We start from the raw sequence: 27,006 nt of genomic DNA, 5'->3' as shown, positions 1-27,006 counted from the left end.
TCAGTGGCAAGGAAACTTAGATTGTGGGGAGAGACACTTTATACAGAGGTGGTACATTCAGGATCTCCAGTTGGAACTTCTAATGCAGAGGGATCACAAGCAGTCTTCTCTGAATCATGCCATCACCCTGCCATGAGCCATCTGGAAGTCTCTCAGTTGGTGACGAAGCCCAAAGCTAAAGAAAAGAGCAGTGTAACTTTTGGAGACAGGATGGATAAAACTCATGACATACTCCAGAATCACTAGGTGAGCAGCTCACCTTCAGGGACAGATGGCACAATGCATATGGTCATAAAGCAAGAAAAGACTTCACTTTAAATATCTTGGAAATTATAGCAGCGTGGAAAGCAATTCAGTACATTCATATTCATCTAAAAGGGATGTATCTCATAATATTCTCAGACAAGAAGACAGTGGTAGACTTCATTAATTGCCAGTGAGGTACCAGAAGTAGAAACTTGATGGTGGAAGTTACAAGAATCATGTCTTGGGCAGAAGAAAATCCAAAGTTACTCTCAGCGTTTCATGTAGCAGTCAAGCAGAATGTAATAGCCGATTACCTTATTTGAAAAGATATTCACCCAGGAGAGTCTGCTCTACACCAGTATGTGGTCCAGCTACTGACTGGAAAAATTGGCTTCCTTACGTGTATGTTATGGTGACAAGCAGAAATGCCCAAGGCACTTGGTTTCCTCCAGGGACAGAGGGAATAGATGCTCTGATCCTTCCATGGACATTTGACTTGTTTTGTCTTCCCTTCATTTCTACTCATCACTTACATTTTAAAAAGATCCAAAAAGGAAAAACAGAATTAACAGCAATCCTTCTGTTTTGGCTTTGTCATCCGTGGGTTCCTGTAGCATATGAGGTGCTCCTGGAAAAACCATGGTCTGTGCCTCTTCGGCCAGACCTCTTAAACCAAGGTCCAAATCCAGAGCGGTAGCATGGAAGATTGATTGGGAACGGTCAGGAATAAGGGAGTCTTACAGCAAGTAACCGGCACACAGTTACAGGCAAGAAAGATTTATTCTCAGTAATCTATTAAATTCAATCCAATTGCAGCGACGATTCCACAGGTCCTAGACTTCCTTCAGGATGGTCTCGGCAAAAGCCTTGCTTTATTTGCACTCAAGGTACGAGGTCTGCTTTAATTGTGTTCTTAGATACCAAGTTAGCTTCAGAAGATTTAATTATTTGCTTCCAAGCAGTGAAGTAGACCCGCCCTTCTATTGTGTCTTTTGGTGCTTCATGGGACCTTAATTTAGTTCTCAATATCCTGATGTCTGACCTTTCTGAGCCACTGGAAGGAGTTTCTTTGAGATGGGTGACACCAAAAGTGGTGCTTTTAGTGGCAAATAATTGTGCATACAGAGTTGGAGAATTACAAGCACTGGGGTACAGGTAGCCCTTTCTGAATGAGGATAAAATGGTATTTCAAGCCAATCCAGCATTTCTTCCTAAAGTAGTATCTACATTCCACCTTAATCAGGAGTTGACATTGCCATCCTTTTTTTTTCCCACAACCGAATAATGAAAAGGAAAGAAGACTGAACTACTTGACCTTGGTAAGGGTAATTTCCATATATTTATCCAGGACAGAGTGATTTAGAAGCAAAGAACAACTCTGTGGTTACTGCAGGGCCTTGGGAAGGGTGTACTCCTTCTTAACAAGCCATTTCCAGATGAATCAGGGATGTAATTCTACAGGCACACAAGAGAAATGGGTGCAAGGTGCCAGAGATACTGAGGGCCCACTCAACACAGGTAGTAGCAATGTATTGGGCTAGGAAGACTCAGTCTTCAGCGACACAGCTTTACATAGCAGCTGGAAGAATGTCTATCCATACATTCGCTAGTCATTATCGTTTGCATTATGCTCAACAGACACTCCGTTTGGGAGACATGTCCTCCACACAGCCACGGAATAAATTTATGTTTGTTGCAGCATGTATGTGTGGCAGGTTTGATTTTCTTGGCCCTTTTTACTGTATTGCTTTCATACATCCCATTGTAATGGCTGCCATGGAGGAATGAAGAGGAAAATGTGAGTTATGCTAACCATTGATTCCTAGGCCTAGCCCACTATCCCGGACATGCATGTTATGTTTATCTTTTTCAGAGAAACCTTATATACCATTGAATACCAGTATAAGTATTTTTGTGCAGGAAATTATTCAGACCTATAAGTTTCTCAGTAAACCCGAACATATTTCTGGAATTGGACCATTTTATATTCTAGTCATTGCAGGGTATTTTTTAACAGTGGCGTAAATGGAAAATAAATAAACTGCTATTATAATATGGTTTTATCATTCTTCATGTCTTGTTAGTCTGAGTCCCCAGTTTTGAACTGGGCAGGGACAGAACAACCTGTAGCCAATTGGATGATTGGAATATTCAAATCAGCAAAAACCATTTCAAGAGAATAGTGTTCTGATGTTATAGGAGACAGTGAATTATCTACACATATGTTTTTGTTAATGTGGACAGGAGCAATGTCATGATGTGATTAGGGAAATTAAGGCAAGCAGTAAACTACAGACTAAAGCTGGGTACACACTACACTGTTCTCAGCAGATTATTGGGCCAATCAGACGATAAACGACTGATTGGCCAGGTATCTTGTGAGTGGTATACTTACACAATGATCTAAAGTCGCCCCAAAGTGCAGATCATCGTTTAATTTTGTTGGTCGTACTGTTTAATATTTTCGTCCCAATCACCTTCCGATCCCCCTGCAGCATCCCCTCAGCTCAAATTACAACTTTGACAGCAACAGCGTATGCAAGAAAGCCAGCCTGCATAGTGATTGAATGTCTGCTTTCCATCCCTCCCCGTCCTGCTGTTCACTCGCATTTAACTCTAAAAATCACATTATGTTTTAAAAACACACACAGCATTTAACCCTTGTTACCTGCCACACTGAGGGCTGTTAAAACTCTCTCCCATGTCTCGATCTACCCTCATACCTTCTGAGTGCACCAACTGTTCCAGATGGTAACAGGGACCTCCAGCACGCCTTGCTAGCAACACAGGGGTTAACACAATGAACTGATCAGTAATGTGGCTGTGTAACGGGCAGGAGAGAGGGCGGGACATGCTGTAACCTCACGCATCAGCCTGACACTTCATGGCCAGGCAGAGACCTGCTGGACATAACACTTGACAGATGAAGAGCACAGATCGATGGTAAATCGTGTGTAGTGTGTACACCTGAATCAGCAGACTGATCGGAACTTCAGTCGTTCATTAAATCGTTCGTGATAACAAATCGGTCTAAAGTGTTTGTACTGTGTACCCAGCTTAAGAGTTGGATAAAAAAGAAAAACCGAGGTCCTCTATCAGCAGAGAGTAGTGATGTGAGGTTCCTGTCAAAACACACTGCTATATGAAAAGAAGTTCATATGTACAATTTGTTCTATTATCACTGTGTAATGAGAGCCGCATAGCGGCTCCAATCAGCAAAAACTAACATTGTAGCTGATGTAATACAGTCTAAAATACATTTTTATCATGTCCACATGGATTAATGCCATTTATACAGTTAAAAAAAGTTTAGTTAATTTAATATACTTAAATTAAATTAATTAAACTAAACTCAATTAAACTTATGTTCTAAACTATTTGATTTGCATGGCTGCAATTAGTCTTATATCTGAAAATGTAATTGAAATATAAGGATTCTATCTTATCCTTACAGTGGGGTCTTCATCAAGAGATTGCTATAACTGCACTGAATAGTTTTTCCTATTGTGAGTGCATTGCGTGTAATGTGATTTGTATCAGCAACACCAATATTATAAATAGTGTGTCAATTACATTATTACTTGTAATACTTTGACTGATGGTGAGCAAAATGCTGGGCTCCAGCAGCCTAGTTGTAGTTTTATTAAAAATCTTGTATCTTTGGGGATTTTCACATTTTCTGATCCCTCCAGACTAGAATGTTGTAATAGTACATCCCACCATCTCCTCAATGCAGATGCCCCCATTTAAATGGTTACATCAGAAGTCCATGACCCGAACATCAACAATGCTCCATATATACAACAATAATAAATGTAATCTACCATTAATTAAAATGATCACTTATTTTTGGTGCTGGCAGGCATACATAAGAAAATAACTGTTAATATTAAGCATGAGACAACCTGCAATGCTGTCTCCAACGCCCTGGTCAGTCCATGTAGTGTACAGAAACAGGAGTTCTGAAAAAATCTTCTCCAAAAGGAAACCTCACCAAGTGTAGCAGACATCAATGGAATGCAGCTGCAATGCAAGACACGATAAACTACAGTGATTTAAAAGTAATTAAGCCTAAGTAATATTTTGGGTGTAGTTTTCCTTTGACCGCTTTAGCCAAAATATCAATAGCCAAGAAACCTGATTGCTATGTGTCCTTTTGCTTGGTCAAGTAAAGAAAGTTGACCATGCAGTAGTAAATTAAATATTTGTTTCCTTTTTATAGGGGGAGCACCAGAGAGCCCACAAGCCTTAATGGCGAGTCCACTCAAAACTTTCTCTCCTCAGCCACCAAAATTTTTCAAGCCGTTAATGCCTGTGAGGGAAGAACATAGAAGAAAGATCCCTGTTGAAACCCAGCCATTGCTCAGCCACGAGGTACATACAGGACATCCTTGTTTTTATTGTGCATGTATTATTGGTGTCATACAACACTGCTATTGTACTACAGACTCTTCATAATATGGCAGAGTCAGCTCAGATGGACATATTTTATTGTGTGTGCAGTTTTCTCTGTATAAACATGAACACATGCTGCCATTAGTGCACTAGATACCAAGTACAAACTGGAAATACCTCTTGATCCTACAGACACTGAATATCGGAGGAGAGAGTCGCACCCAATTTTATATATATATATATATATAATTTTTATTTTTTTATTTTTTTTAAGGTGTGTGAGTACTTGGTCAGCGCTGACCCAGGCTATGGTAGCCTGGTTCAGCGCTGACCAAACAGAGGCGCGGAGTATAACAGGTCCCTCGGCACTCCCCATGAACCGCCGCAAGGCAGAATGGACAATTGCGGCCTGGAATACACAGGTTGCAGCCCTCTGATCAGCCATTAGGCATAACACAGCGGAGAGAAAAGGAAATTCGAAAGCAGGTCAGCTAGATGAGTACTGATACACTGGCAATAGCGAGGTACAAAATCGGGAAGCAGTAGGGAAGTTCAATAACAAGCCGGGATCTGGAACACAAGCAATAGTGCAGTACAAAATCAGGATCCAAGAGAGAGTGGTCGACACAAGCAAGAACTGGTGCACGAGGGGTTAACAGGCAGAAGCACTACTCGGGAAGGGAAACCAAGGTCAGCGGCAATGCACCATAACAGGGAGTCGGTCTGTGTTTGAATACCTGATGCTCTGCAGAGACAATGTGAGCTTTTTATACTGTGCAGATGAATATGACACCTCCCAGCCACGATCATGTGACTACCCGAACCAGGAAATGCTGACAGTACACAAAGGCAGAGGAAGTCGGCAGCACATGAGTGTGGAGCAGGTAAGTTTATGACATTACCCACGCTATTAAGGGTGGACACCCTAAAAGGTTTGTCAGGATTTTTTTTTGTGGAAAATCTTAAGTAAACGGGGAGCTTGTACATCGGTGGCTTTAAACCAGGAGCATTCTTCTGGACCATACCCCTTCCAATGTACTAAGAACTGCAAAATGCCCCTGGATATACAAGAATCCAGAATTTATTTTGACCTTGTATTCTTGTTGATTCTGGACCAGAATGGGAAGTGAAGAATTTTTAGTGGTAGAGTACCGATTGGAGACAGCAGGTTTCAGGAGAGAAGCATGGAGCACGTTGGGAACTTCTAAGGAAGTAGGCAACTGCAACTTCAAGGCTACAGTATTAATGACCTCCAAAATCTTAAAAAGACCAATAAACATAGGGGATTTCTGTAGTCGAAGATTGCGGGTGGACAACCAGACTCTGTCTCCAGGTCTCCAATTGGGAACAGCACGCCTACTCCTATCGCTGACCTTTTTTTTCCGTGTGGAACTCTTATTTAAGCATTCATTTACTTGCGTCAAAATGACTTGAGAAATTACCGAAAAAGAGAGTCTACCCCCTGGTACATCTGAGGATGGAATCTGGGGAAGAGTAGGTAACTTGGGATGGCAGCCGTACAGTACAAAGAAAGGAGAGTTAGATATGGCCTCCTGATAGTGATTATTGTGGTGAATTCCACCCATGAAAGTAGATTCACCCAGTGTCTTTGATTGGCAGAAATGAATATGCATAGATATTTCTCAAGTTTCTAATTAGTTCTGTCCGTCAACCCTTTAGAACTTGTTGGTGGTAGGTCGAAGGAAATTTGAGTTTGATGCCAATAATGTTACAAAAGGCTCTCCAGAATTTAGATGTGAACGGAGTGCCTCGGTCAGATATAATCTCCTGAGGACATCCATGCAAATGGAAGATTTCCTTTGAGGAAAAGGTCTGCTAAGGTAGGAGGCGGAGGAAAGACCATCCAAGTAGTACAATATGGGCGAGTCTGGAGCCCCGGTAGTCAGTGCACGGACACAAGCCACCGTCTTTCTTTTTTAAAAAAAGAAGAAACCACGGTCAGGTGGTGAGGAAGATCTTCGGATGAAGCCACATTCTAGATTTTCTCAAATATATTCCGCCGTGGTGTTAGTCTCAGGGATGGAAAGTGGGTACACACAACCCCAAGGAGGGGATTTAACAGGCAGGAGTTCAGTTCTGCAATCCCAGACTCTGTTTGGAGGGAGAGCGTTTGCTCTTTGTTCACCAAATACATCAGTAAATGCCTTGTACTGGGGGGGGAGAAATAATTCTGGAGAAAGGTTGAATTCAGACAGTCGACGTGGAGAAAACCACTTTCTGAATACAATGAGAAAGGCAATAGGAGCCCCAGGAAATAATCTGAGCATCATGCCAATCTAATATAGGAGAATGCAGGCGAAGCCACAGAAGACCTATTACCACTGGGTTGATGGCCCTGGAGATGACAAGAAAGGAGATGTCCTCCCTATGAAGGGATCCAATTTGCATATTTAAGGGAACTGTGCAAACCCAAATTTCCACCTGATATTCTATGTCCATCATTGGCGGTAAGATGGAGAGGCTCTTCCAGTGGTATAGTTGGAAGAGCCAAATGAGCAACCGTGGAAGCGAACTTGAAATTACCCACTGCTCCCGAGCCCACGAATGCTGAGAGTGATAGCTTTGGGAGCACGAGTGAGTAGAACGGAGAAGGCAAAATTGTCACTAAAAGAAGGTGTTGGAGAGGAACTAAGAGAACCTAAAGAGACCTCTCCTGAACCCATTAGGCCCTATCGTTTCCCGGTCTTTTGAGAGCAGGTACCCATAATGTGACCCGGGTCACTGCAATATTAACAAAGTTTATCTTGACCCTTCTCTCTCTCTCTTTACTAGAGAGAGAGAAGCAACCTAACTGCATGGGTTCCTCAGGCGGACCGATGGGAGTAGTAGAAGTTGGGCGTAAAACGGAAGTTGCACCGACGAGGCTGATTCTTCTCAAGTGTTTGTTTTTTTTGGGTTTTTTTATAACTTTTTATTAGAAACATCTTTTCCCATAGAAAATGCATTACAGAATCTCGAGAGGTTAAACAGAAATAGATAACACATGTTTACGTACAACAGGCTCTCTCGCACTTGGGAGATAAATGTATATTTATCTATCTAATACTGCAAAGATGTTATTTTAACTTTTCAGGTTTGAAGGGTATAAAGGGGGGGGGTATACAGGGACCAAAGGGAGGAATGGGGGGTGGGGGGGGGTAAATGATTCACGCATCCAGTAAGAGAACAAGTATGCTTGCTTAGGAATATCTTTCCATGTCTAGATTCCACTAGAACTGGAGTGGAGATTGATTGTGATATATGGCCCACGGGGTCCAGACTTTGTAGAAGGAGACGGAGGAGCCCCTCAGCACACTAGTAATGTGTTCCATCTGGTAAGTGTGCCAGATCCGAAGTGTTCGTTTTTTAAAGCGGGGGTCAGCCTTCTTACACAAGGAGATAAGTTCATCGAGAGAAGAGGAAAGTTCCCCGGAGACCAATTCATCTTTAATCTGGTCAAACAGCCCTTGCCAGAATGTCGCTATCAAAGTCTCGTCATTCCAGCACAGTTGTAAATTGAATGGTATACTGACCAGCGGAGTGTGAGCCCTGGCGTAAACGCAAAATCCTCTTGAATGTGGTCAGAAAATTAGCACAGTTGTAGAGTAGGGATCATTTTGCTCCCATAAGGGTGATGCCTATATTTTTTCACTACTGTTTGGCCCATGCTTGGTCAGACAAGTAGTGAAACAATATAGGCCACCATAGCCTTTTCACTGGGAAAGTTTCCGGGAAGGAGTTCAAATTGTATGGCACATTCATTAAGAAATCCTCTACTGGACTGGAGATCCCCGTCAAACTTTGGAATATTAGTAATGCTTAACTGAGAAGCCACAGACACAGGCAGGGCTGAATCAACTGGCGGGGCGGACTCCCTGGATGCCGCCAATGTGTTCTGAAGTGAATCCAGATGAGTGGAGAATCCGTGGAGAAACTTCATTAAATGTTTCTGATTAGGCTCCTTCTTCTCAACTCTCCTGACCAAGTCTTGCTGGAGGTCCCTGGGAGCTGGATTGTCTGCCGAATCCATCGCGATGTGGTCAGAACAAACTATAATGATTGTCTTAGGAGGAGAGCCCTTGGGTGATGGATAATCATGTTAGCCTGGTTCAGCGCTGGCCAAACAGAGGCGCAGAGTCTAAAGGATGCCTCGCTCTTTACCAAGAACACCTGCTAGGCAGGATGGACTTTTGTGGCCGGGAACACGCAGGTCGCGACCCTCTGATCAGTCACTAAGCATAACACAGCAGAGAGAAAGGGAAATCCGAAAGCTGGTCAGCTAGCCGAGGACCGATACACTGGCGGTAGTGAGGTACAGAATCAGTAAACAGTAGGGAAGTTCAATAATAAGCCGGGATCTGGACCAATAGTGCAGTACAAAATCAGGATTCAAGAGAGAGTGGTCAAGGACTGGTGCATGAGGGGTTAACAGGCAGAAGCACTACGCAGGAAGGAATCACAAGGGAAGCCAAGGTCAGCGGCAATGCAGCATATCAGGGAGTCAGTCTGGGTATGGATACCTGTTGCTCTGACAGTGCTGCAGTGACAGAGTGCGCTTTATATACTGTGCAGATAAATATGCCGCCTCGCAGCTACGATCATGTGACCGCCTAAACCAGGAAGTGCTAACCTTACACAGAGGCAGAGGAAATCAGCATCACAGGAGTGTGGAGCAGGTAAGCTTGTGACATTTGGTGACTGATCACTTATATAAATAGGGGAAAATAATTTAGAATGATCACAGAGAATATTTGAGTTTCTCACCTTCTAGAATGTTCTGGTAGATTCCCATATGCACGTATTATGGCTATGTCCTTTATTATTTGGGGGTATCCATTATCCCCAGAACTAGAGCCAGTTTTGTTTGTTGGGCTGTGAAAAGAATAGTTCCGCAGTCCTATATGTAAAAAAAGAATAGTGCTCCCGTAATCTGAATTCTTTTTTTAATATTGGCATGTTAATTATTATTTTATTGTGGCCCACATAATTTGTTTCTGTATTTTAGTTTCCCTAAGAAATACCTGACATAATCTTCTTCTCTTGAACCAATGTAATCCATATGGAAATGTAAATAAAAAAACATATAGACACGACTCGCTACTCAGAAGGAGCTCCTGACACCAAGTGCGTCGATATGAAACAATGTTTTTAAGAATACAATCAAGCCATTAATTATAAATTATGATTGAAGTCTCAATAATGTCACTGGTTAAATTTATAAGCTGCTTTATCATGCATATTGGTTCAGCTAATAAAATGACAGCCTCTCCCTTCTCCAGACGAAGGGTACTTTAGCTAAGATCAACAGGCCGCTTACGCCTTTTGAGACTGTGTACTCTCCAAAGCACACCCAAACATACTATTTAATCAATCTACAATATGCTCATTGAGGATAAATTCACACAAAAACCTTGTTCACAGATTCATGGGAAAGAGATCTACAATAGCTTATTGGGCTAATCCAGTGGCCGAAAGTGTTCATGGCTACTCATGCCTGTTCACAAAACACCACTATTGTTGAAGCCCAATACAAAATTTTAACACAATGGTACAGGTGTCCCGAATTATTAAAGAAGTTTTCGCCGTCAGTATCACCTGTTTGTTGGAGATGTAACTCTTACGTAGGTTCTCAACTCCACATCTGGTGGTCCTGTCCTAAGGTCTCTCCTTATTGGAACAAAAGAATACACCTCTCTAAATTGATCACAGGTGCGGATGTGCCGACTGACCCTGGTTTCTGGCTCCAGTCGTTGTCCAGCATTCTCATTTCCTCTTAGAAAAAATCACTCCTTAAACACCTAATCAATGCAGCGAAGCCTCTGTTCCCAGTCCGTTGGAAGTCTCCTTCAACTCCTACTATGTCTGAGTGGTTCAAACGCATTGATTTTTATATGTTCATGGAGGATCTGACCCTATCGGCCATTAATCGGAATTCTGAGTTTACAGCCACTTGGTTCAGTTGGCTGGAATTTAAAGAGATGACTGACTACCGCATAAGAGCAATATCCTCTCTCACACCACAGTAACAACTTTTACACTGAGATGGTACTGAGCTAAGTTATCTTGGAGTGGTTTTCTATTGCAAACTGTTTTTTGGGGTGTTTTCGGCACCTTAATTTACACCCAATTATCCCTCCTATTGCCCCCTCTCCCTCTTTCCCTCATTCCCATCTTCCCCTTGTCTGTCTGACACCACCCCCCCCCCCCCCCCCTCCCCAGTGTTGGTATGTGTTGCTTCAGTACAAGAATAAAAAAAATTGTATGTTGCTGAATTGCTTTGCTGGTTCTCTGCAACTGTTGTTGTTGAATAGTGTTAATTATTATTCAACTCACCAATAAAGAATGCGTAAAAAACATTAAAACAAATTACAGCCTCTGCCACATTTCTGGTGCGCTTTAGAATAACATCTTTGTGGTATGCCTTACTTAGGCTATTTTGGGTGGGGTGTTTATGGGGGGGGGGGGGTTTCCTTCTAATGAATACTTACATTTATTTTTTATACATGTCCTCCTGCAATGTTTACTTTCTGTGCTTTCTGCCATATATGTATATCATCACGCAGAGTTGTTTAGTTTCATTGCTCAGTCTAGATTATAACTCAGTTCTAATATGCTATATCTGTAGGATATAGTTGTATCCAGAGAGCAAGTTTGTATTATGTCCTAGGGAAATTAATTTCACTCTGTCTTGTGTTTATTGAAGCACATACATTCCACAGTATTGTATGATACATGACAATCACTCATTATGTTTCATTTATATTGCATGCATTTAGCAGATTTTAATTATTTTTTTCGTGTGCATGTTTCATTTACAATTTGTATTTTATTTTCTGTATCATTTGCACGTGTCACTTACCTGCCATTGTCTGTTTTATATGATGTTATGTGGTGTGATGTGTTGTATGTCTTAACCTTTGCAGAGCATGCCTTCACCACTGACAAATAACACTAGCATTGCTGTGTCCTCTGAACCTAATGCCAGCTGCATGCCAGTAGAAAGCAATAATACTCATGAAGATGCCACTGTAAGTGTTTTTATTCTAGTTCACGGTGGGGTCATAAATAGTGTTTAAGATGTGGAGAATTGTTTGTTCATCTACATGTTGCTACAGCATATGTGCATGGCACTACTTCTATAAGTTGTAAATTCTTAGTGTTAGTGCAGGGTGGTAGAGAAATATTTGGCTTTTTTCTCACAGGTGCTATTAGATGCTGTTTACTCAACTAAAAGGGGAAAAGTGTAATACAGTCTCTGTAGGCAGATGCTTTCCCAAGTGATAGTAAAATCACAACTAGTAAGTTGACATCTTGTCAAAGGGGGAGCATCTACCAAATGTTATTTATTTATCTTAATATTCTTCAGTCGCCTTAGGACTTCTTCCTCTGACAACCAGGTATTAATTAATGGTATGCTTTAGTTTCCATTTTTATGTATTATTCCTACTATTTGTTCCTCTCTAGTAAATACTGAAGAAAAGAAAGTGTTTAATACCTCTGCTTTTTCCTTAGTAGCATTTATCAATTCACTAATCTCACTTCTTAGGAGTCCTATATTATCTTTTTTAATCCTTTTGCCATTAATATATTTAAAAAACTTTTTGGGATTTGTCTTGCTTTTTTTTGCAACTTGCTTTTCATTTTCTAATTTAGCCAATCTAATTTCCTTTTTGCATGTTTTATTAGATTCCTTGTACCTATGGAAGGATTCCTCTGACCCTTCAAACTTAAATCCTTTTCTCTGAATGAAATGGGGTACACTGGATGCCCTCCCATTGTGCTCCTTTTTATTTGCATTCAGCTCTGATTTGTGTTCTCTCACTGTTATCCTTGTTAGTGTTAGGAACCCCTCCAGCCGGTACAACAAAACCCGGAGTCTGCTCCGAAAGCCTGGTGTTCACTGGAGCCCTTAGTGGTGGGGACAGACTTGGCCGCAGACTAACAGAGGGTCGTGAAATGTGTAACGGCTGGGGAGAACCCAGGAAAGCGGAGAGAAGTCCAGGCGAGGGTCGAGGGCCGGCAGCAGACAGCGAATCCAATAGACAAGCCGAGGTCAGAGGTCACAGTCACGGTAGCAAGGTCCAAGATACAGGCCAGAAAGGTCAGGGTCACAAGCAAACAGGCAGGGTCCAAATCCAAGCAAGGGGTCATACACTGGAAATCCAACAGAGTATCCAAGGGCCAGGAACTAGGAGCAAGCAGGTCAGCAGGACTGTGACAGAAAAGCTATAACCGGCAGTGAGGCTGCAGACCTCACTGCCTTAAGTACACAGATGGACCAATCAGGGCTTGCCCCTGGATTATTCACACTTGCAGGCTAATTGCCTGCTATACAGATAACCAATAAGGGCTTGGCCCTAGCATGCACACTTGCAGGCTAATGCCTGCTAATTCAGCCCACAGGCTGAAACTAATGAATGGTCTGAAGAACGCGCGTGCGCGCCCGGCTCTCTATACTGCCGGGACGCCGCGCTGAGGGAGTGTCCGACTGTTGCCTTAGCAATGGTCGGGTGCTGGGCGGAAGTGACGTCCCGGTCGTCAAGGTAACGGCCGGGACGCCAGTGGGAGCAGGAAGCGAGCCGCGGTGGCTGTGAGTATCGCCGTGGCTCGTGACAGTTAGGATTCGAGTTTTTCATGTTTTGTTTAAGTATTTTGTTTTCTCCTCTCCCTTTTGTCATCTGTGTTTTCTGTCTTTCAGGGCTTTGTTAATGATATATTGAGGTTTGTAATGTAGCCAATGGGGTATAGAGGGAGAGGGACTTACCTTTCAGCTCTAAATTTGAAAGTACCAAGGCTCCAGTGACCACACTTTATACCCACAGTCTCCATTGTTCCCCATTGGATTCAGAGAAAAGGATGTAACGCAAGTACAAAATTCCCATTATTATAATCACTGGATATAATTAAACTTGCTTCTATTATCCATTAAAGCCATTTTTATTACTTATTTTTATATTCTAAAAGTATTTTGCATCCTCATGTAATATTAAAATAGTATTTAATAGTATGGTATTTAAAAAAGAGAGAAAAAATGTGGCTATAAATTTTAACAGCACTAGCGCTGCTAGCCTAGGCTGGTATAGGCAATATTGAGGAGGGACCTATTCTGCAGGTGCACTAGTTATTGCAGGGGTTAAAATAGTAACATATGTAGTAATATAGTTGAAGAGGTTGAAAAGAAAATGCCAATCTATCAAGTTCAATCTATTTGGATCTCTTGTGGTCCCTCACGTATACTTGAAATTGATCCAGATGAAGCAACCATCCTGACCCAATATTGCAGTCCTATTTCTCCCTAGATCCACTACTATCCTTCATTTGAATTAACAGTCGTAACCCTGGATACCCTTTTCTGCTGAAAATTTGTCTAAGCCTTTTTTAAATATATCAATTGAATCTGTCATCACAACGTTCCAGTGCAGTGAATTCCACATCTTGACTGTCCTTACTATAAAGAACCTTTGCTGTTTGTAAAACTTCCTCTCCTGTAACCTTAGGGGGTGACCGCGTGTTTTATGTACAGTCCTTGGAGTAAAAAGTTCCCATGATAGTTCTCTGTATTGACCCTTAATGTATTTGTACATAGTAATCAATCATATCCCCTCTTAGACGCCTCTTTCAAAGCTATAGACATGCAATGTCTACCTAAGTCAGGGCTCAGAAACAAGCAGGCCTATTGGTGGCATATGAGGGCATCTTATGGCTGGCATAGCCTAGTGCTGGTATTGCCTTTTTCGCCTTTCATCCCCCTGATTTTGCCTCACATTTTCTTTTCTATTTATGTTCTTATTTATTTATTTTAAACAGGCCTATATAGAATACAGACTGCAGATTGATTATGATGACTATCGTCTGTACCAAATTATCTGCCTAAAGTTTATCACACACTGTTAGCATATGCTACACTTTAAGCATATCTTATTCCAATATATGCAATTTGCGTACTATGCTGCACTGCAGGTATCTTAAGATATCTGTGACTACATACTATGCAAATTGCATAATTTTCATGGATGCAATTTACACCTACGATTTTGGAGTAAATTGCGTCCAATCAGGTCCTTTATTTGAAGTTAGGAACATGAAAATTTTTTGGGATACATTAGGTTTGAAAAAAAAATAAAAATTATATATTATTCCTACAACTAGAAAAATTGTGAATAGTCCAATGTTTTATTGACTGTGTCTATTTCTCTCTCAGGATTCTGAAGAAGATGACCTTGAATTTGAAGGGGCCATAAAAAAAGAAACGTGTTCTTCCAATCTTCACAATTTAAAACCTTATGTACCAGAGGAGTTTGCAGACTTCACTGTTTACAATGCTAGTTTGGACAACAGGGATTGGACAACCTCTAAAACAGATTTTGTTTTCTCCCATTTCTTGGATAAAGATGTTTCTCGGAGCCCCACCACTAGCAGCGTTACGAGTGGTTATGTTTCCCATAGTGCTTCTAATGCCACATTGTCGGACATTGTGGTTACTTCTAGTGAAAGTATGGATCAGTTAGCCCCTCAAGCGAGGGATTTAGAAGTCCAAGAATTTGCAGGACAACAAATCTTACAGAGCTGCAAATCTTACAGACAGAAGGAGCTCAAAGACAATATGTGTACAGAAAATCCCAACAGCCCAACAACCTTCACAGAAAACAGTGCCTTTGATAGAGTGCCACATTGCAATACTGAAAATACTGCTGTTGTACTGTGTAGAAGTGTATCCTCTTCTTCTGTCGATAGTAACAAAGGAAACTCTGTCAACTTTTTGCCCTTTGAAGTTGCGGTGGAACATACTTGTGATATTTTGGAAGAGCATACATTCACTGAGTTCATGGGGGTAGAAGATGGAAAAGACTTTGAGCATCATGAAGACCCTCTCATTTACTCATCTAATGGGGAAAATGATGGAGTAGAATTTGTGGGTTATGGCTGTGCTATTTCAGAGCTCCCATATGATGCAGCTCAGCAGCTCCTGTCGGAACAAAGCCTCCGAGAAACTGACTTATACAACAATTCTCAATCTTGTGCTTCTGAAAGTCATTTGCTTGCAAGGAACCATGTAGATCTTGCAGACAATTATGAAGACAGTCCTTCCAATGCTTCAATGTGCCGCCTTCTTTCACTGGGTGACCATGTGTGCATTGGGGACAACAAGTTTGGAACAGTGAGGTATATTGGCACTGTGGATTTTTCACGTGGAATATGGGTTGGTGTTGAACTTCATGTTCAGTTAGGTAAGCAATTAGTCAATTCCAAAAGGAATCTACCCCACCAGGTTGTCACTAATTCAGTTTCTTCATTTCTATCTCGGAGAATCGTCTGATCTGTTATTATATCATCGGATGGGGCTCCCACACATAAAGTTGTCAACATACACAGTACAAAAGAAGAGAAAATGTGCTTATGGGGCACTCTGTGATTCCAATTAATTAAAAATGCTTACAATGTCTTTATTACATTTATATTAAAATCATCCATACAGGTCCTAATCCTTTTCTACAACTCCATTGATTAACGAAATAACTAAATGTGAGTGTAATTGTGAAATTAAAATAGCAATATAATCTTGCTATGCCTCGCTATAGTTATCAGGGTTTAATAATGTTAAAATTAACCGGTTTAATTTCTGGTTATATCTTAATGATTATCCACTTGTTCAATGTGAGCAATATTGATAGTGAATTGGAAATGTACGCAAGCCGTCTCGGTGTCACAAGTTACCTTAAACCAGGAACTAAAATTGGTCACCTTTAAGTTTAACCTCTATATGTTATCCTTACCAGGATCCACAATAGGAAATATCCATACATCCAGTTATCCTTTAATATATAATCTCATTCTACCAATGAATCATGTTACAACTAACATCTTTATTATTATGCACTAGACTAATACTGCTACTCCAATTAATTCATAGAGTGAAGTTATCTCCTATTATAATGCTGTGATTGATTTTACAATTTTATAGTTGTAATAGTTCCCAGATCTGTCATATCTTGCTGGATGGCTAATTTCCCTTAAATAGATCTAACTGATCCTGTTTGGTGATCACTATCTGTCGTTTTATATTGCTTGATCCACACATTCACTCTATTCCCATTCATTCATTGCTAGTTATGAATGGAAATAGAGTGAAACCAGAAATTAAACAGGTTTATTTTTTCAACGTTATTAAACCCTGATAACTATAGCGAGTCATAGCAAGATTATATTGCTGTTTTAATTTCACAATTACACTTACTCACATTTAGTTGTTTTTAGTTATTTCGCTAACCAGTGGAGTTGTAGAAAAGGATTAGGACTGTGGATAATTTTAATATAAATGTTATAAAGATTGTAAGCATTTATAATTAATTGGAATCTCAGAGTGCCCCAATTAAGCACATTTTCTCTTGTTTTGTACTGTGTATAAGGAAAAACATAGCCCCACATCACGTCTGTCTATCTATTAACCCTCAGTGACCACTTTACTAGGTACATCATTCTAGCACAGGCCCCCAGAACAGTCTGAATTTTTGGCATGAATTCAACAAGGTTGGAGGACACTGAACTCATTGTAATGTCCATAGAACTAGCTTGAAATGATGTTGTGCTTTGTGACATGGCCTCTTATCCTACTACAAGTAGCCATTAGAATATGGGTAGACTGTGGCCATAAAGGCATGCACATGGTCACAACAATATTCAGGTAGGTTGTGACATTTAAATAATGCTCAGTTGTTATTAAGGGGTCTAATGTGTGTCAAGAAAACATTCCCCACACCATTACATCACCACCAACAGCCTGCACAGTAAGCACAAGGCAGGATGGATCCATGGATTCATTTTGTTTAAGCCAAAGTTTGAACCCACAATCTGCATATCACATAGAAATCAAGATTTGTTAGACCAGGTGACTGTTTTCCAATCTTTAACTGTCCAGTTTTGGTGAGCATGTTCCCACTGCAGCCTCGGTTTACTGTTCTTAACTGACAGAAGTGGAACCTGGTGTAGTATTCTGCTGCTGTAGCCCATTCACTTCAAGGTTCGATGTGATGTGCTGTGCATTCCGAGATATTATTTCAATTTCAATAGGCTTCTTGCCAGCTTGAACCAGTCTGGTTATTCTCCCCTGACCTCTCTCACTAACAGAGCTTGTTCACCCACAGAACTGCCATGCATGAAAGTCCCAGGTGATCAGCAGTTACTGAGATCCTCAAACCACCATTTAGTTGTTGCCTTGTGATTGACTGATATTAGATATTTGCATTAACAAGCAGGTGTACCTAATAAAGTGGACTCTGACGTGTATGTATACATAATGGTGTGTGTAATTGTGTGTGTGTGTGTGTGTGTGTGTGTATGTATGTATGTATGTATGTATGTATGTATGTATATATATATATATATATATATATATATATATATATAAAATGTTGCACATATATATACATACACACATATATAGTGTAGTGCTTTTTTGTCAACCAGATTTGCCTTCCACAACGCTGTGAAAACCCTACACTTTTCATATAAAACTCCATCAGGTGTGTGTGTGTGTGTGTGTGTGTGTGTGTGTGTGTGTGTCTGTATGTATATAGAATATATTTATATTGGGTAAAGAAACTGAAACCTGGGATGTGACCTCAACATAGAAACATTGGACCCTCTGCATTCACCAAATACATTATTAATGCTATTGTAACTACTTCAACCTCTACTCTGAATTAAAAACAGAGAATGTTAGTTCTACATATTGCAATACATGTGAAGCTGACCAGTTCATGTCAAAGTCAGAAAAGGCTATAAAGTATTGTGCTATACCACAATTATTTAATAAATGTGAGTCATTAACTGGCGATAAACATAGATAATATCATGGCTCCGTTTTCTAGAATAGTCACTAGATTACGGCTTTAATCATAGATGATTGAACAATAATATGATGACATATAAGACTGAACCTGCATCAGTTTATGGCTCCAATAGTAGAAAACTGAGCAATAATTTGGAGACAAAAATATAAAATTAAGCCAGAACCTAAAGACAAGAAAGGAACATGTCGCTAGATTATGGCTCGGTTTTCTATCGAATAGAATTAAGGTTTTAGTTATATATGACTGTCCCGAGGTTGTAGCTCCAGTAATAGAAAATGTATCCAGAATCTGGTGATAAAATTAGAAAAATTAACCAAAATTCTAGCAACAAGCATAGAAAGTGTCACTAGATTATGGTCAGTCTGTGAGTATAATTTATGGAAGGCAAAACTGCAATGCTTCCTTATGTGCGCAACATATTAAATATATATCCACTCCATTTATGCTGGCACCCAGAAACCTGCAAAGGTTCTTGTTCCAAAAGTCACAGCTCAGCAAGCAGAGTTTACAATCAGTCGATGGATTGATTTAAGAGATAATAATGTAACAACCTGTCTTTTATATGTGGTACTAAATGACACAAATGCATTTTTGTTTCAACTAATATAAATTAAGCCTAACATAAACAAGTTTAGCACAATGCCTAAATATAGTATCTGGAGGCAATGTTAAATGTATCTGGAGGTAGAATTTGCGGTTAAGGTTGGGATAAATATTAGTAATATAATTGGTTGCTTTTTTTTTTTTAAAGAAGAGACTCCAGTGTCTTGTTTTTTTCTTAAACTTTTTTCTCCCATCAGCTAGTGGTTCTCTTGGGGAGAGGGTAGGATTACTTTCCCCCACTATTATAAGATACTCACTACCCAAGCTCCTCCGCTCAATGTATTTTTCCAGAACTCAATACATGGAGAATTTTGAAAGTGATCAGAGCTTAAGTAGGTTGTTGGTATGTAGCTGATTGTTCCAGAAGGGTAGGAAAAGTATTTTGGGGAAAAAAAATCATTTAAGAGACCTAGGGCTAGATTTACTAAGCTCTGGGTTTGAAAAAGTGGGGATGTTGCCTATAGCAACCAATCAGATTCTAGCTGTGATTTTGTAGAAGGTACTAAATAAATGAAAGCTAGAATCTGATTGGTTGCTATAGGCAACATCCCCACTTTTTCAAACCCGCAGTTTAGTAAATCTAGGCCCTAAATTCTGTCTGTATCTCTCTCTGAGGAAATCTTTGATGAAGAAACATTTTGATTTATGGGTTTTCTTTTTCTAGGATATATGATTGCAGGGATAGAGACTGTCAGAACCTTCCTCAATATTGGATCATATAGTATCATGTATAATGCAATGTTAAAGTAGACATACTAAAGATTATGATTCTTTGTGTTTTATCTTATATCTGCTGCTACATTTCCTTATTTAGAGTAATGCAAGATGCTGTAAATATAAAGATAACTCCTAATTGTATTATACATAGATGACGGCATATTAGATGTTTTAAATTCAGAAAACAATGTTTTTGTTCAGCTACCAACAGAATATACGCATTCTATGTAGACCTTAATATACAGAATATAGTCTATACATTTACAGAACTCCTCATAAAGACAATAACATGCATAACCCATATACTCCTATTTGTATATATATCAAGCAATTACAGCAACCTCACTATAAGAAAAACCACACATTGTCTGAAAAAAAAACAAAAAAACATGTATGTGTTGGAAACGCCTTACAAAATATATGTTCATCTCTTTGATTTCTCTTTAAGGCAAACACGATGGGACAGTGAAAGGCAAAGAATACTTTCGCTGCAAACCCAAATATGGAGTATTTGTCAGGCCCAATCGGCTAACTAAAGCACTTGGCTCAACAAAGAGAGACAGTGGCAGCACTTTGCGGGCTCAGACATGTAACACAGAGAATCGGAAGATTGTTGCCTTGAAAGGATCTCCAGCACCTAGGACAAGAGAGAGAGCACAATATCCAACTGGGAATGAAGCCGCATCAGCTTTTTCTAGGAAGCAAGAGAACAGGAAATCCTGGATTAACTAAAATGCAGTATTTGCACTTACTTCACATCACTTGTGTGTATAAACTCTTATGGATTGGTTGAAAAAAGAAAGCTATTTTTGTACAGCTGTACAGTTTTAATTCCTTTGAAAAGTTTACTTGGTCTAGTCCTGAGCGTTGGTCTAATAGTTTTTACAAAGGTCTCTTAATTAGTTTGTCTGCCTTGTAGGCAGGTTGTTTGCTGCACAATAAAAGCACCACTAAAGGTTACTATGTAGATAAATGACAGGTACAGGCCTAATCTTAAATAATGACAGTGGGTTATATTTTAATGAAAGAAACAAAAACATTGTATTCATAAAAAATAAACTAAATATACATATCTGTACAAAGAGGCACTGTATGTTTCTTATCTACCAAAGAACCTGTGTTAAAGTGTACCTATTTCTTAGTCTCAGTGACGGCAGACATTTTTGGGGCTGAACCAATATTTCTGGAAATGCAACCTAAGAGTTCACTAGGAGCTAGTGAGTTATCACTGAGACATGAGGCACTGCTTACCTCAGTGTGTTGATGCAAATTGTGCCATGGTGTGTTGAGTGATGGTGCTAATGGATAGAGCATGATGACGGGTCATCTCAGTGGGCTCTGTCTATCACCTCTCTGTTTGGCTCCTCCAGGTAGATAATCAGACTCATTCAGGGGTCTGGGAGATCATCCACTATTACCCTGACACTCTGGAAGAAACTGCAAGTAAGGCCCCTAGTGAATTGTAGGCTGAATATTGGTTCAACTGCTAAAGGTTGCCTGTACTCTGTTTAGGCAACAGTCCTATGTAAACAGAATTACTACTTTGTCCTTTTGTACTGCGGATGGCCATAGAAATGTAATCACTACAAAATGAAATGTGCACCATGTTGCCTTATTTAGTTTTTTTCTTCTTTTCTTTACAGCAAGCTCTGGTAACAAGTCATTATACTGTGTTAGAGAATTAAGTCCCTGCAAAGCCTAAGGGGTATATTTACTAAAATGCTGATCTGAAAAAGTGGAGATGTTGCCTATAGCAACCAATCAGATTCTAGCTGTTATTTTGTAGAATGTAATAAATAAATGACAGCTAGAGTCTGATTGGTTGCTATAGGCAACACCTCCACTTTTTCAAAACCGCAGATTAGTAAATATACCCCTAAGTCTTTTTAAGTTTGTAAAACCGTGGTGTATATCAGTACGTTTCATAGAGCATCATGAACTGAGTAGGATAACGTAGAAGTTGATTTTCTAGTGCACTATTCTAAACTGCTCACTCTGTAGAAGCAGCTGGGAAGAATAATGACCCTTTATACATGAACAATTTGAATATTGAGAGAGAAAGAACTTGTGTGCTACTCTAAACACTTTATACAGTCACAGTAATCACTGTAGCTTATCATCCTTGTGGAGTACAAACAAAAAAAAACATGTCAATTGTTTATAGGCTCATAATGCTTTAAACAAGAACTATGTATAAAATGTTCTTAACGTGTGCCAGATACATGTCTGAACTGTTTGATTAATGATGGAAAAGAGCTGTCTACACACATTGATTTTATGAATTTTAACGGAACTATCTAATATTGAACATAACACTCTATATATCAAATTCTTGAAATTTGGAGCACACACAGTAAACAAATTGCACACTCTGCACATACTTGGTGTTACAATGATTTAAAATAATTTATATTATATTACATTTTGGTCTCTTGTTTTTCACATTTGTAATGACCATTGTATCTAATCGGTCTGGCAGAAGGTCCGGGAGCCCCCTCCCTGAGCAGGGACAGCATAGCCCATCGCCACACTCCCAGCCTATCATTGACATGGAGAAGATGCCCCCCCTTCCACGTCAGTAGCCGGCACTCAGTGTGGGGGTACCACGGGGACATTAAAAATGTAATGGGTGATATCTCATTGGTTCAGAGATTATCTTTAATTTACCCAAAAAATCTAATCTCATTTGTAATGGTTCTTCTTTAAGTTCTACTTTGTAGTAAATGACACCACCCGAACACAACTACACACTTTAAAATAAATAATATATAACTGGGAGCGCTCCTCTGTTATATGTGGCTGCCTCTAATGTGTATGGGGATGTTCACCACTCACTACTTTGTGTAGAAATAAAAATAATAATATGGATAACACATCAGTAGGCGCTACACAATGAATCTTAGAACTTATGCAACAAACACTTCAATACTGTCCTTTCCAAACAGTCCAATGACTTATGTGAATTCACAAAGGCTTCAATCTCCAGTATATCATCAGACTGCCCCCTACTGCTTTGCTCCACAGCCACATTGGGTGCCCATCATTAAAGATTTTTACCCCCAGAAGAACTTTTTCACAAGTGGTGATAGAAATTTGATTTATTTTAGAAGACACTTTTCTTGAAGGTGACTATTTCTTTCAATATACTCATTAATACAATAATGAATTTTGTTCCTTAATACTCTAGATAAGTGAACCCGCCATAACATTGCCATTATGTGTGATAGTGTATTTTGTTTTAAACATGCAATAGGCTAAGGGAGAGATTGAAGTCTTAAAATATCTGCGCAAGGTGTCTCTGGAACGGCCCTATAACGGTGCAAGCAAAAATGAGCGAATATTTTTACCGTACTGACGATAAAAATGTACAACCGCGATGTACCTCGAACATGATAGTCAATTAAATCCCCCCCCCCCCCACTCTCCTATGTATGTTATGTTTTTGTTTTTTTTAATAAGCCATATATTACAAGGAATTTCAGCTAATCATACTATCTACTGGTGTGGAAAGAAGGATTGTGAATTCACATACGTCAGTGGACTATTTGGAAAGGACTGGATTGAAGTGTTTGTTGCATACTGTTGTAGAAGTTCTAAGATTCATTGTGTAGCGCCTATTGATGTGTTATCCCTCTTTTTTTTCTACAAGTACACCCATTACTACTACCAAAGATATAGTTAACCTGTTATTTTTCTTTGGGTTAATAATTCATTTCAATTCACCTGTGCAGTAATGAAAAGGCTGGGACAACTAATATTTCATGTACTAGGTAATATAGTAATTTGAAAATAAATGATAATATCTCTTTAAACATCATGGTGCCAGATACATTGACTACTGCAATATTTACACAATTAAAATGTATCATCTATTTATCAAATAATAGAAACAAGCTATAGAAAACAAGTGACCATTTTTGAAAACTTCTTCTTCTGGCACTGTATTGTTCACATCTGCACTATTATATGCTAGATTTATTTTAAATAATCCATAAAAATAAAGCTAAAAACTCTACCTAAACCACTAGCAAATACAGTTATTGTCCCCTTGCAATATTTACTCACTTAAATGTAGAGGAAGCACTTTTCCAATTTATTATTTTGTATTATTGAAGCCTGAACAGACACCTAGACATGTCGTAATTGTAAATGAATTACTACTGTACCTTTTCCCCTTTCTGGTATTGCATTGTAAAATTCTGACACATTGTATTTCAATGAAGAGATGCTGTTCTTATTTTCCTTTGTTTTATGGAATTGGGCAATCTCACTGTACAATATCTCTGTTTACTGTACAAAATTGTAATTTATGTTCAGCAATACTTTTACATGTATTTTCTTTGTGTTTAGAATTGAAGCTACTTCTGATATGTGTATGGTGTTTTTTTTTTTTTCTTCTTTGTGCAGTATATTTTTAACTGCAGAACTGAGAAGCTTTGAGTCTACTTTTGGTAAAAGAGATCATGCTAACCCACATCACTGTACCTCCATATGGAAAAAATATGCAAGATACTAATACTTGTCCATTAAAAAGTATTAAGATCATAAATTATTAACATCTTAGTTTATTTATAAGGCATCACATATTCTACAGCGCTGCACAGTGGCAGTGACCCTATAATAATTATTTACAAAGACCTGAGAATCCTAAATTATATGTAGGTGTATTAACATGTTAACCTGCAGCATTATAACTTGTCTAAAGGAATATATTAAAATTATTGCAGGATTGATTCATCTAGTGATAAATGCTGCTTCATGAGGATTTGTCCATGGTTTTTTGAGATGCAGTCAATATCTATTTATTGCTGAGGTCAGACAGTTAAAAACCCAACTCATTAAAACCAATAGACAAGATCATCCCCAAAAATTGGCAAAACAATAAAAACTGCTTAAGTATTGGTGTGCCTATTTAATACATAAATGTAAGTATACAGCGCAGAGAAGAGACACACAGGTGTATAATTATATAGAATGAGGTGACTGTGTGGAAATCAAAAGGATTGCAAAATATCACTTTTAATTAGAGATGAGCGGGCTCGGATTCCGCTAATCCGAGCCCACCCGAACAGTGCGGATCCGAACGAGATCCGAGCATTGTTCGGATATTTCCGGCGGGCAAAAAAATGAAAACGAGGCTCTGTCGTCCAAGTCTCGCATCGAATCTCGCGAGGGGTGGGAGGGAGGGCCCAGAACAATTCCGTCTTGTACCTCTTTTTTTGGCATTATGTGTTCAAGCTACCTCGGTGCAACCTTTTGGCCTAAAAACAATATTGTGAGGTGTTCAGAATAGACTGGAAATTAGTGGAAATGATTGTTATTGAATGTTATTGAGGTTAATAATAGCGTAGGAGTGAGAAAACAAAAACACAGAACTGGTTTTTAGCACTTTTTTATGTTTTTTTCAAAATAAATCTGAATCCAAAACCTTTCGTCAGGTGTTTTGCGAAACAAATCCGAACCCAAAACCTCAATCAAATCCGAATCCAAAACACGAGACACCAAAAGTGGTCGGTGCACATCCCTACTTTTAATCTAAATCTGATAAAATACAAATCATAATACATAAACAAAAAAAATAAAAAAATACATATAAATATAAAATATAATAATAATTGACATCAAAATGATGACGTGAAATAAACACTGAGCTGGAACCTCTTAATATATTTGATTGACAGATGTTCAAAGAATATTAGTTCACTGAAAATATATAGGCCAGTCTGATAACCACCATCCCAAACTATAAATAAGTCGTCGATGTAACGGCTATAAAGCAGCAGGTTCGCCCCATATGGACCACCCCATAGGTAGTGTTCTTTGAATGCCCCCATGTAGAGTTTGGCATAACTGGGGGTGAACCTAGTGCCCATGGCCATTCCCATTAACTAAATAAATCTTAGAATCAAACAAAAAATAATTGTGTAAGAATAAATTCAATTGCCTCAAGCAAAAAATTACAGTGATTGCTTTCAAGCTCTTTATCCTTACCCAATACTACTTTAACAGCTTTTTGGGAAAAACCTTTGTGGGAAATATGGGTATAAACGGCTTGTACATGAAGAGTAATAAATGCAAATCCTGGATACCAAGTGACATCTCTTAACAAATTAAGGATATGCATCGTTTCCCTATTATGAGATCTCTGAACATTAAAATATTTCTGAAGGTAAAAGTCAACATAAAAGGAACCCAAACCTGAAATAATAGGTCTCTCTGGTGGTTGTGACAAAGGTTTGTGGATTTTGGGCAAATAATAAAAAATAGAAGTAACCGGGTGTAGTGGAAACAAAAACCAGAATTCATCCTTCGTAATAACCCCTTCGGTCTTTGCTTTCTCCAACAAAGACTTAACTTTAGCTTGAAATAGTTTTGTGGGATAATTTTTAAAAACACAGTAGAAAATGTTATTCTAAGGTTGCCTCAGGCTTCTTTAAGGTAATCAGAGAGTCAGAGACGGAGACAAGAGTTTGGAAATCCTACGAGTGGAGATTGTAAGTGCAAGGAATTTGCTAAATACCCACAGAGTACTATATACCAGCTGAACGGTAGCAAAGACAGAGACAAAAGGCTGGAAATTCCCTGTGCAGAGACCGTAAGTGCAATGAATTTACTTTAACTTCCCTCCAGCAGTCACCTATTGGATTGTCTATTTGGAATCCGTCAGTTTATTGGTGATTATTATTCCTTGTTGGAGCTTATCGGAGCTAGAGATTGCCTATTTTGTGTCTATTGGCCTATATATTTTCAGTGGACTAATATTCTTAGGACCTGAAGTGTTACATCTGTCAATTAAATATATTAAGATGTTTCAGCTCACAGTGCTGATTTCAAGTCATTTTGATGTAAATTATTATATTTTTATATTTATATGTATTTTTATTTATTTTTTTGTTTATGTATTATGGTTTTATTTGATTTGTATTTTATCAGATTTAGATTAAAAGTAGAGATGGGCGGGCTCAGTTCCCCGAGAACCGAACCCGCTCGAACTTCAGGAATCCGAGTACCGAGCTGAGCAGTTATTACAGCAGGAAGAGAGCAGTTATTAGAGCAGGAAGAGAGGAGTATAGAGGAGGCATTTTTGCAAACATTACAAACTGTTTGGGGTGTCATATTCCCTCCTAAAAAAAACTATTTTCTGCCTGCAGAAATTGTAATATACCAGCACAATTTCTTTCTGAATTTGCACTAC

General features: G+C 39.1%; 1 protein-coding gene across 9 annotated transcripts in view; it reads left to right on the top strand.

Annotated features, from left to right (window-relative positions):
• The window catches only part of KIF13A (kinesin family member 13A), a 169,365-nt gene extending 145,180 nt beyond the window's left edge, over positions 1–24,185 (top strand). For 6 of the 9 annotated variants that reach the window (XM_075213116.1, XM_075213115.1, XM_075213120.1 and 3 more), the window contains 4 exons: positions 4,469–4,620; positions 11,565–11,669; positions 14,843–15,869; positions 20,260–24,185. In XM_075213116.1, the coding sequence (XP_075069217.1) occupies positions 4,469–4,620; positions 11,565–11,669; positions 14,843–15,869; positions 20,260–20,543 (1,568 nt within the window). In that variant the 3' untranslated portion in view covers positions 20,544–24,185. The remainder of the gene's footprint in view (positions 1–4,468; positions 4,621–11,564; positions 11,670–14,842; positions 15,870–20,259) is intronic. The other 3 variants (XM_075213123.1, XM_075213122.1, XM_075213119.1) reach the window with 1 other exon arrangement.
• The last annotated feature ends 2,821 nt before the right edge of the window (positions 24,186–27,006 follow it).

This window comes from Mixophyes fleayi, chromosome 5 (genome assembly GCF_038048845.1).
Source record: "Mixophyes fleayi isolate aMixFle1 chromosome 5, aMixFle1.hap1, whole genome shotgun sequence".
Lineage (NCBI taxonomy): Eukaryota > Metazoa > Chordata > Amphibia > Anura > Limnodynastidae > Mixophyes > Mixophyes fleayi.
This window is presented reverse-complemented; position numbering and strand designations above follow the sequence as displayed.